The sequence below is a fragment of the Ascaphus truei genome, chromosome 2 (genome assembly GCF_040206685.1).
Source record: "Ascaphus truei isolate aAscTru1 chromosome 2, aAscTru1.hap1, whole genome shotgun sequence".
Lineage (NCBI taxonomy): Eukaryota > Metazoa > Chordata > Amphibia > Anura > Ascaphidae > Ascaphus > Ascaphus truei.
In genome coordinates this window covers 65,736,740-65,749,115 of record NC_134484.1, presented here as the reverse complement: position 1 = coordinate 65,749,115, position 12,376 = coordinate 65,736,740, and the positions used below count along the sequence as shown (strand labels likewise).

Sequence of the window (12,376 nt, the reverse complement as noted above, 5' to 3'; positions counted from 1 at the left end):
ACAAAAGTATCCCCCTCTCGCCCCCCTCTGTAAGGGGAGTATGGTATCCAGCTGTGGGTCTGCTTATAGATTGTGTTTGCATTTTTTCCTCGGCCATGTTTTATACAGTATATGGCAATATGTTGTCATACAAATTCCATGATTAATGCTTATTTACGAAACCTTGTGTAAATATCTTAGAACTGAGTCAAACAATGTGCAAGTTAAACAGTATGTTCTCTGAATATTGAAATGACAATTCCCTGCGGGCCACTGAGCTGGGCAGTGCAGGCTTTCTCAGAACTAATACTGCACATCCTGATCTCCAGCCCACTGAGTTTACTATGGATTGACTTTCTCCTGTTTAACCCGTGATGATCATTACCATGTTTAGGAAATTAAAATACTTTAAGGAAAGATGTTTTACTTTACACAGCTTATCGGTGTATTTACTTCCCCCCACACTCCGTATGTAAATTTTAGTACGTTTCTCTTTTCTTCGGGTTCCATTTCATTATAATCTTACCTGGTAATTCATGTTCTTCCTTGGTATCTACAGTGGTGTGAAAAAGATAGTACAGGCATACCCCGCATTAACGTACGCAATGGGACCGGAGCATGTATGTAAAGTGAAAATGTACTTAAAGTGAAGCACTACCTTTTTCCAACTTTTGATGCATGTACTGTACTGCAATAGTCATATACGTGCAGAACTGATGTAAATAATGCATGTGTAACAGGCTCTATAGTCTCCCTGCTTGCGCACAGCTTCGGTACAGGTAGTGAGCCAGTATTGTTGTTCAGGACGTGCTGACAGGCACATGCGTGAGCTGCTGTTTGCCTATTGAGCGAAATATACTTACTCGCGAGTGTACTTAAAAGTGAGTGTCCTTAAAGCGTGGTATGCCTGTACACCCTCTTTGAATTTTATGGTTTTACATATCAGGACATAATAACAATCATCTGTTCCTTAGCAGCTCTTAAAATTAGGTAAATACAACCTCAGATGAACAACAACACATGACATATTACACCGTGTCATGATTTATTTAACAAAAATAAAGCCAAAATGGAGAAGCCATCTGTGAAAAACTAAATACACCCTTACTGCTTCCATAGGAATTAAGATGCTCAGTAGCAGACAGGTGCTGCTAATCAAATGCCCTTGATTAATTGATCATCAACAAGTGTGACCACCTCTAGAAAAGCCGAAGTTTTAGCAGTTTGCTGGTCTGGAGCATTCAGGTGTGTGTTAACACAATGCCAAGGCGGAAATACATCAGCAATGATCTTAGAGAAGCAATTGTTGCTGCCCATCAATCTGGGAAGGGTTATAAGGCCATTTCCAAACAATTTAAAGTCCATCATTCTACAGTGAGAGAGATTATTCAAAAGTGGAAAACATTCAAGACAGTTGCCAATCTTCCCAGGAGTGCAATGCTCAGAGAAATTGCAAAAAAAAACCAAGAGTTACATCTCAGACTCTAAAGGCCTCAGTTAGCATGTTAAATGTTAAAGTTCATGACAGTACAATTACAAAAAGACTGAACCAAGTATGGTTTGTTTGGAAGGATTGCCAGGAGAAAGCCTCTTCTCTCTAAAAAGAACATACCGTGTTGAATTATATGGCCTGAATCACCATCAGTACTATAAAGATGAAGTGTGGACAGACCATCTAAATCTCCATGTTAAGCAATCATTGAATTTGGGCAAAATGAAGGAAAACGACAAAGCTTCAGTCCTGCAGGATAATTAATCACCTAGGTTGGCAATCAGTGGAGAGCTCCATTTCTGATGCAAAGTAATGTAATGCTGTATACTGGATCATGCAAGGAAGCCCGGTGTTGTAAAAAGGTCTTCTTCTCTACAATTGTGTGCTTAACACCATAAATCAATATATGTAGCATTCTAGGAGGCCAAAGAACGATCACTCATCTCACATCTGTCATTACATTAACTGTGAACTCATTATCTCGTAAAAGATTTGTAAGACACTATCGGGTTTGAAGTTGTGGTAGTGGGTTGAATGGAATAGACATATTAAAGAAAAAAAAATATATATACATATATATAGCAAATGGAAACATTCATGTATACTCATTTGCTTGTCGTAGACAGGTCTGCAACCCTGCCTTTCACTATTATCACCCAGCACACAGTGCTTCCACTGCAGCAAGGGATTCTGGGAAATGACATGCAAATGAGCTCACCGTGCCACCTTTTGCTTCAAAACCATATAACATGGTCCCCTATAAGCTTATGCTTGCTGCATCTCACAGCTTTGAGCACAGCCTGGGTAAAGATGCATATGAATATGTAAAACCATTTAATTCAAAGAGGGTGTACTTTCTTTTTCACACAACTGTATATATGATTTTTGAGGTATGTGTATCAGTATTTAAACCTTCCAATGCATATCTGTCTCTCTCTGTCTCTCTCTCTGTGTCCCTGTCTCTGTCTCTGTCTCTCTCGGTCTCATCAGTGTGAGGTTGGTTGTACTGGCTTTGCAATTTAAGACATTGGTAGTTCTTCACCACACATTAGTTAGGGTATGGTGGGTGAAAAGATGACTGAAATCCCTCCACCATATAGCATATAGCAAATACATATATAATATAATATTATATATTGTTTTATATACAGTATATCCAGCTGCACTGGAAGGTTTAAATACTGACACACATACCTGAAAACTCCTTCACTGCTAGATGTGCGTGAAATGTATTTATTTTGTAGCCAAGTACCATTACTTTTTTGTATTTATAATCTACATTTCTGAATTATTGATATTTAATTGTTCATATTAAAGAAGACCTCTGTAGCAAAAAGCATGAAGATAGCTTGAACCGTTTGATATTATTGTCCAGCAAGTTTTGTTTAATGATATGTGGTAATGAAGCCATTAACACAATTAGTTTCTCCAGCAATAAGGCTCAGTTTTTACTTCAACAAATAAAAATGTTTACTACATTGTCTATTCTGTACAGTTTTGTCACATTAGATCTGCTCCTCCTTTGTAGGTTGAGCTATTGTACGAATTGACCGACACTATGAGTAAAGTTTGGAAGAAGATTCAAAGGAGAGGCATCCTGTATCAATCTTCCATGTACTCTGACTCCACGACAGCTCCGACTCCAAGCTCTCCCATTAGAAGCAGCGTTGGCACAGCTCCGCCAGATACCAGCACATGCAGCCCATCTGCTGACATTGGAACCACTACTGAGGTAAGTGTTTTTGAAAAATGAATGTGCATTATCAGCACATAAAACATGACAAGCATTAGAAGCTGGTACCTGATACATCCATGCATGATGAAAATGATCTATCCTTAAGGTTTTCAGTCATGGCAAAACCCCCATCTAAAATGAGTATTCTGTATGCTGTTGTTTTACTATTTGTTTTTCTTTCTTTATTTTGTTCGGATCTGTATTCATGCAGGGCTTTTCATGAGAATTAGCATATTTAACTCTTTCGCTGCCAAAAAGAGCATGCAGCTCATTGCAAAGTGTTCTAGGCCTCTTTTGGTAGTGGGGGGTTACAGAATGGTTGTCGTTAAGCAGATAGAAACGGTTAAAAGACAATCCATACAATAGTTTAAGATAAAAAACAATAGTTAAAGAAAATATAAATGTAAATAAACCTATAATGTCGTTTTTCAGTAGTCATGTTAATATATGTGTGTTGTACAATGCACTTAACATATATACATAAGTTGTAAGGACATAGATAAAGTGACTTGCCCAAGGAAACTTGCATGGGGTGTTACAAGCCAAATTAAGGTTTCTCTGCTTGGCTACTCCTAATCATAAGGATTTTGTTATTAATGTAAAATCAATGTTTTTGTTTTCTCTGGCTTCTTGATCAATGGTCTTTTCTGTTATCAATTGCCTTTATCTACAAAGCAGCATGCAATGAATGTGATGTGCTTTATTTATATAATCTATATGTTGCAGGGTTTTAATAGGCACTCCCACAAGTCAGCCCTTCTGGTGCGGTGAAGGGGGGGGGGGGGGGGGGGAAGTGAGCGCTGGTCCAAGTGTCTTTTTATTCCATCACTCTTGAAGTAACATGCTCACTTTTTATGTTTGCTGGGTAAAACCTGATTGGTTGACAATTAAACCGCCCAAAGAAAATGGAAACCTATCTGGTGATTTTTGTTTTTTTTTCTTTATCTCCTTGTCTGATAATGGGAGTATAATTAGTTTCAAGCAAACAACAAAGATGGGGGGAAAAAAGTCTGGATCAACAGACTCGTTACAAACAGTATTATCACAAAATAAATGATGTAAAGATGGGACAGCAAATAAAAAGACTACTTTGATCGTAAAAACACTTAAAAGCATTTAGTAACTGAGAGGACATTAAAAGTTAAAGAAAAAATACTTCCACTTTGATGTTTTTTGTTTTTAAATAGTGCAAATTACCTACATTGAATCCCATGAAATCTGCCATTAGTTGATGTTGGTCCGTGGAGGGGCTGGCGTTGACGGGTGCTGCAAACCAATGCAAAGCATGTTACCAAAAAGGCAACATTTCTCCTTCCACCACCCTTCATTCATAAATATTCCAAATCTCTATTCTGTAAACCTTTGTGCATTCCCTAATATATTAGGGTTATGAGTTCCTCTGATCTATTCCATGTTATTTATTGTGCAATGCAGCCATCTGTGATATGATTTATTGTTTAATAAACCCAAGGGAGGACAGATTATGGGCCAGTCAGAGACACGTGGCTGTGCATTGCTTCATCTTTGCTGTGTATGTGAGGGACCCGTAATGTTATATTATCATAGTTTATTTTAGGCTGCAATGCCCTATTGGCTGTAGAAAACATTTAAAAAAATAATCGTACAGTTGTATAAATGTTTATATAAACCATAATATATCTAAGCCTGTAAGCCTGACATTAATAGTGGGGAAGCTACTTGAAGGTATAGTACGGGGTAATATTCAGGAATACCTAATGGATAACAGATTTATTAGTAATAGTCAGCATGGATTTAGGAAGGATAGGTTGTGCCAAACTAACCTTATTAGTTACTTTGAGGAGGTAAGTTGGAATTTAGACCAGGGTAATGCAGTTGATATGCAAAGGTTTTTGATACAGTGACATAGAAGAGGTTTGTGTGCAAAATAAAGGCCATTGGTCTGGGTAAAAACATTTGCAGCTGGATTGAAATCTGGTTGAAGGATAGATAACCGAGTTGTCATAAATGGAACCTTTTCATGTTGGGCTAAAGATGTAAGTGGAGAATATTAAGGATCAGTGCTAAGGCCACTGCTTTTAAACTTGTTTATTAATGACGTTGAGTTTGGCATACTGTGGAGAGCAAAGTCTCCATCTTTGCTGATGACACTAAGATAGTAAAATCAGAGCAGGATGTAATTTCTCTCCAGAAGGACTTGGATAGACCGGAATCTTGGGCAGGTAAATGGCAGATGAGCTTTAATATAGATAAATGTAAGGTTATGCACTTGAGAAACAAGAATAAAAAGGAGGCTTATAAATTAAATGGGGCATAATTTGGTCAATCCTTGATGAAGAAGGATTTTAGGAGTGCTGATGGACAGCAGGCTTAGAAATAGTGCCCAATGTCAGACAGTAACTGCAAAGACAAATAAGATCTTATCTTGCATAAAACAGGGTATGGATAGAGGGAAGTAAGCAAAATGATGCCACTATATACAGCATTAGTAAGACCACTCCATAAAATAGACATTATGGAACTTAGAAAAGCACAGAAAAGAGCCACAAAATTAATAAATGGGATGGAAGAACTGACTTATGAGGAGAGGATAGATAAATTAAATTAGTTTACATTAGAAGAGAGGTGTCTAAGAGGGGTTATGATGACAATATACAAATATATTCATGGTCAATACGAGTAACTTTCAAAAGAACTATTCATCCCACGGGGTCATCCTTAAGGTTGGAGAAAGGAGATTTCAGGAAGGTTATGAATAGCCAGGGGCAGGAGCGCAAGGTCAGTCTGCACCCTGCCAAGAAATTCCCGCCCACCCTCCCCTTTTTTGTGTATACTGTTAAATATGTAGTTCATGTACTTGTTGAATTAAAAAAAATTAAATTAAAAAGCGGAAAAAAACAAAATATATATATATATTTTTTCCTGCAACCTCTTGTTACCAAAATGCCCAGTTATATACGGGACACCACAGACTTTATCAACAGATTGGCTAAAATACAAGTGACACATGGTGCATTGCTGTTGGTAACTATGGATGTCACAAGCCTCTATACGAACATCGAGCATACGGAAGGCTTGGAGGCGGTGGCCACACAGTTACGGGGTCAACAAGATCGGACAGGACCACCGACTGAGTTCCTACTACTTTTGATGAACATTGTATTGTTCAAAAATTACTTTAAGTTTGAGGATAAGTTCTACCTCCAACTAATGGGTACGGCGATGGGGTCTAATATGGCCCCATCATACGCTAACCTTTTTATGCATCAATACGAACAGACGCATATCCTCCATGACGCACCTCTGTCACAACACATTGTTGAATATATGCGCTACATTGATGATGTCTACCTTCTATGGGATGGTACAGAAGGAGAACTAATTGCATTTGTGGATTATTTGAACCAAATTGCATCCACCATACGGTTCACATTGACTTATAGTCCAAGTAAGGTCGTTTTTCTTGACACAGAAGTATATCTAACTGAAGGAGTACTTCGGACGAGGATACATCAGAAAGATACTGATAAGAATTCACTCCTCCTGGCAACCAGCCATCATCCAATACCTCTTAAGAAAGGGTTACCTTACTCCCAGTTTCTTAGAGTGTGCCAGATTACTAGTGATAGTGGTGAGCGTGATCAAGCCCTTGTGAAAATGTGTAAACACTTTGAGGAGAGGGGATATGAATGTAAGGACCTTGATGCAGCACTTAAGAGAGCCAAGGATGTCCCCAGAGAACAGCTCCTGCTGCCCTCTTCGAATGCACAGAAGCAAGATAGGTTCCATGTCACTAGTACATTTAGTACTGCATCAAGAATGATTAAGACTTCGATCCAACAACACTGGAATATATTGGCGAATGATGCCACCATTGGCAAGAATTTTGAGCGTCCCCCACTATTTTGCTACAGAAGAGGGCGAAATATCGGCGATACATTAACTAGGGCAGACCCGGTGGAAAAATATGGTAAACCTACAACTTGGCTGAGTAAGAAAAAAGGTGTCTTTAAATGCCATGGATGCACCAACTGCAAATACCTTATTCTAGGCATGCAGTATTCACATCCCCATAGTGGCAAACCACGCCTTATTCAGGACTATATGAACTGTGAAAGTAGATATGTTGTCTACTTTATCCGGTGCCCTTGCGGACTATATTATGTCGGTAAAACGACGCACATGCTAAAGGAGCGGATTAGTCTGCATAGATCATCTATTAGGAAGGCATTGGCCGACAACACTGGATTGGAGGACCATAAATTGCAACCAGTTGCGAGGCACTTTAAAAACTTTAAGCATAGCCTTGCAACGCTGAGATGCATGCCTATTATGCAAGCGCACACGTCCATTCGTGGTGGTGACAGTGGAAAATTATTACTGCAATTGGAAACAAGGCTCATCTATGAACTTGATACTATGGCACCCAGAGGACTTAATGAGGATTTTAAACTGGGTTGCTTTTTGTAGCAACAGTAGTATCACTTTAGGGAGATACATTTATGAGTTAAAGTTGGGGATCCCACTGCCATCTGTCACCTCTGTGTAGTTAGAATGATCTGTTTCTGTATTCATCTTTGGGCTTATTTTTGCCTTATGTGACCCCACTTTTGCTCCTACGCGCCCCTTCCCCTCAATCCTTCCCCTTTCCCCCCCCATCCTTCCCCCCCCTTTCCCTCCCTCCATCTTCCCTTTTCCCCTCCCCCCCTTTCCCTCCCATCCCCCTTTCCCTCTTCCCTTTTCCTCCACTCCCCCTTCCTGTTCCTTCCCTTCCTTTATGTCTGCTCTTTCAACTCTTACAAGCAAATCTGCATTCACTATCCATTTCTCTTGGTAGCATGTTAGAGTGATATTAGTATATTTATTGTTGTTGCACTATTGATAGAGATTTTTATTAATACTGTGCATCTGGAGTATATATTTTCACCTCTTCATGTGTTTTTAATACTGCACTTTAATTTTGGTTACAGGACCTGTTGCTGCTGGTGATGTGACGTCATCATGTTTGCACGGCTCAGTGCCCCTGCTCCCTATTGCAGTCTGCTTCTGCATACACTCCCATGGTTACAGACGCTTTAGTTGCGTCGCCATGGCAAAGGGGGATGCCTTAGAATGACTGGTGTGCTCACTGGCTCCACCTGCAGGCGCACATGTGCGGTGTGTTTGTCATTGATAGCTAAGTGTAAACAGAGGAGTGGTGAGGCTGGGCTGCTGCACAGTGATGACAGGGCTCCCATGCGCCTACAGTACTCCCGTTTTTAATTACAATCAGCTGGTTCTTGATTATGCACACAGGTGGGTGATGGGTATATATGTTTTCCTTGGGCAGTGTTCTCCAGCACGCCCCTGAGGAAGGTCCTATACAGGACCGAAACGTTGGATTTATATGTGCCTGCTTTTTTTTTTTTTTTTTCAAATACACTTTTGCAATATACCTTGAGTGCTGTTTTTTGTCTCCTTGGTGGGACACCTGGTTTCCTGTTATTTTTGTTGAACAAGCACCTATTTCTTTGGAGCCTTTGAAGTGCCTGCTGTTATCTTTATATATATATATATATATATATATATATATATATATATATATATATATATATATATATATATATATATACATATGTATATGTATATGTATATATATTTATATGCAATAAAGAAAATGAGAGAAAAAGACAGAAGTTCCTTGGAGGAGAGGAGATAAGTCTCCGTTCGTTACCCCTACAGGTTTTTTTTAGGCGTTTATTGCCTTGGTTGCAGCGGCAGTGTTTGGGGGTTAAGTGCGGTTATCCTTGGTAGACGGGGCTCCATGGTCAGTAAAGTGATGTGGAGACTGGGGGTGGCGAGTAGGCAGGGATCATTTAAATGTGAGTTCCTGCGGCCTAGTCTTAACAAACGGATCGAGCCGAGTGGTGCCCGGCTTGGGGGTTGTTACGAGTCATTAGTTCTAGTACCTTTGGCTGGCACCTATCAAGTTAATTGATGTCTTAATAAAAAGGTGTGGTCTTGTACCTCCTAGACCTTGTGTGTATTTATCTATTTAATTGGTTATGGTGGTGTTTTGGGCACCGAGAGTAGAGGGGTGGGGGAGGGAGGTGGGGGGAAAAAAATCTTCCTTGCAGTCTCCAAGGTCTGGCAATTTCAAAACTTTCTTTAGCAATTGTTCTCGAACTTGGCATCACATTTCCCCCAAAGCTGCCTTGTTTTGCCCAATCCTATTTACAGTTTGTTAGTTCTAAATGTCCGATGAAAACATAGAGATGCTAGGAAGAGTCTTTCGCAATCGCTGTAACATACTGAATGTATATATCAATAGCATATATACTTTGTGTTTAGGGAATGTTACTTGCTATATAGCATGGTTTTTCACAAGATAAGAAAGCTTGCTTCAACTTGATAAAGTGCTTCGGCATGAAACGCGTAGGTGCGTTCATTTAGTCCTACTGTTGCTGAGCCTGCAATAAACTGATCTGTTTATTTGGAGATTGCCTTGGCTTTTTTTTAATTTGTTGTCAAGTTTGGCTGTTGTTTGGCTGTGCTCTGCTACACGCCACATCTCTGGATCTTCACAAACTTCAGATTGCACTCCGCTGATGCTACCTCGATGTTCACGGGAGCTGGCAGGCAATGGGCCATAGTGCCCTGATATATATATATATATATATATATATATATATATATATATATATATATATAAATATATATCCTGTTAACAGCTCTAAACCGCTTTACATATTGCCTTATATGATTGGGTGTTTTTTTTTTGGTGTGTCTTTATTTGTGGTTGTCAAGTGGACACCACTAGGCACATATCCCTCTCGGGCTATATTAGTAATTACTGTATATACTGGACATTTTTTCTACTTCTGGACATTTATAAATGTTTTATTAACAAGTTGATTATAGAATCACGTGTTTTTTTGAGCACCACTGCTCAGCTATGAAAGACTAGCTGTGTCTTGATCAGATCACGGCTCTGCATTTTTAATTTAGCCAGTATAGGATGGTATCAGAAAAATGCAGTCATCGTATTCCCTGTAAGACAGAATGCTTCAATATTCATGATTCACTCCGTTGTGGTTTGGAGCTGGGGAGAGTCAATTACTGAGACACTGATTGAGCCACCTGTGCTGAAGCAGGGATATCCTTGAAATCTGACCTGTTGGTGGCCCTTTAGTACTGGAGTTGGCCACTCCTGGTGTAGATCCAAATGCGTTTGATCGAAAAGTGACCGTGTTAATTTACCCATGATATCGCTGTGATTAGCACTATGGCAGCTTAATGAATACTGCTGTAAACATTTTCAATCTAAAACCAAGTCATAAAAAAGTGTTACCATCTTGTAACATCACCCTGATGACTTCCAGTGATACTGTAGGTCTACTTTAAGGCAGCAATCCCAAGCAGAAGCCAATATCAACTCCAAGAATGTAAGTATCTTACCCCCTTAGCGTGTCCTGCTCTCTTATTTTTGTTAAACAAAATGTTCTTCTTCATGTTAAAAATAAATTTAAAAAATCATGATTTTTCCTAATCTCTAGTGCCTCTTGTTATAGTACCATGGTTGATTCTGCTCTGGGGAGAGCTCCATTTTAACCTCTGGGACACAATATTTCAAAACCTCATATCTCCTGAACAAATCATCAGATTTAAAAAAGTAAAACAGCACTTGAAAAAGTCAAGAAGATGTAAGAAAAAATGCTGATGAATGCAGACTGCTACTTTAACAGTGCATCACAAATGAATACAATATAGATATAGCGGATTTTGTTGCTCCTGCCAATAACACAGCAGTTATAAAGCAAACTATCACAGAGTTTCCATAGGATTCAAAGGCATTATTTCACAGAATATCCCACTATAACATGCCAGCGGTTGCAATACCCATTGCGAAAAATACTGCTTTTCTTAGGAGAATTTCTGCAACGTAAGTAGAAATGGAAACTACTTGCCTCTAATCTCCATGAGGGATCGGGGGCTAGGAAATCGAGGTCTTGATCTTCAAAGAAACTCATTCCTTCCAAACAGTGCAAAATGGCTGCGAGCCTGTGTGCGATTTTCCTCGCGGTTACTACTTTTGTTAGGACGCCCATATTAAATTGAGACAAGTTTGTTGTATTGGTTCCAAACGTGCTACCGCCAGGGTTAGGTTTAGAAAATGGCATCTACTTATAACAGTGCCCTTTAAATGCTTTATAGCAAAATTACACAGCTGTTTCACACTACACTCATGTAGCTTTTAATTTTTTTGAGCAAAATAAATTCGATAGCTGTCATTCACACCCAATAATGTGCACTATACAATACATTTGAAAACAGCCACAAGAACACAGATATCTTGGAATCTGATTTTTGTATTTGTTAAATCCTAGGTTATGGGGAAGTCTGGCGTCACTGCAAAACCCTGAATAAAGTGTTTATTACTTGTGTATTTCCTTGGTATCTTTTGCTATACAGGCAGTCCTCGGTTATGCAACGGAATCCGTTCTGGAAGTAGCGTTGGATAGTGAAACCGTAATGTGAGTCCCATGTTAATCAGTGGCGGTGAGCGTTGGATAACGCATTCAGGCGTCGAAAAACGGCCCATAGGGAGGCATTGTAAAGCGTTGGATATGCCATTCGTTGTAAAGGGAAATGTTGGATAGCGAGGACTACCTGTACTCCTGTATTCTGCCTCCTCTGTCTCTTGTGTTGTCTCTTGCCTGGCAAATATTTCATCTACTGCCCCATAACCTCTGAAACACCCTTCTCACCAGTAACTTAATGCATTTACACTTACTCTCAAAGTCTGTGTAACTCTGATTTTAATCTCCCAATGTGTACTTTTAATGTCTGGTCGTACTGTCTGTGCATTATATTATCATGCCCTGCACTTTAATCTGTGTGCATTTCAATTCTTTAACACAATTTATCTATGACTATAACTACTTAAACCTAATAATACACAATCCGGTTTAAATTAATGCTATCCTTAGTCAGTCTATAAAAGTCTTTATTAATCAAGAAGACTTGCAACAAATGCCCATAGTTTGTGATTTTTACTTTCTTTGTGTTGTATTTAATCCGTTAACGATCAGAGGCCAGCAAAGCAGCAAAGGGATTAATTATCAAATCCACTTGCATCCAAATTCATTGGGTTGCCTATAAAATGTGGTAAGTGTTTTACAAATTACTTAATTGTACTGTATACTTATTAG

The 12,376-nt window shown here is 39.2% G+C and overlaps 1 protein-coding gene across 6 annotated transcripts in view; it reads left to right on the top strand.

The window, feature by feature from the left end:
- The window catches only part of VPS13B (vacuolar protein sorting 13 homolog B), a 1,123,013-nt gene that overhangs the window by 596,062 nt on the left and 514,575 nt on the right, over positions 1 to 12,376 (top strand). For all 6 annotated transcript variants that reach the window (XM_075582636.1, XM_075582637.1, XM_075582642.1 and 3 more), the window contains exon 25: positions 3,000 to 3,203. In XM_075582636.1, the coding sequence (XP_075438751.1) occupies positions 3,000 to 3,203 (204 nt within the window). The remainder of the gene's footprint in view (positions 1 to 2,999; positions 3,204 to 12,376) is intronic.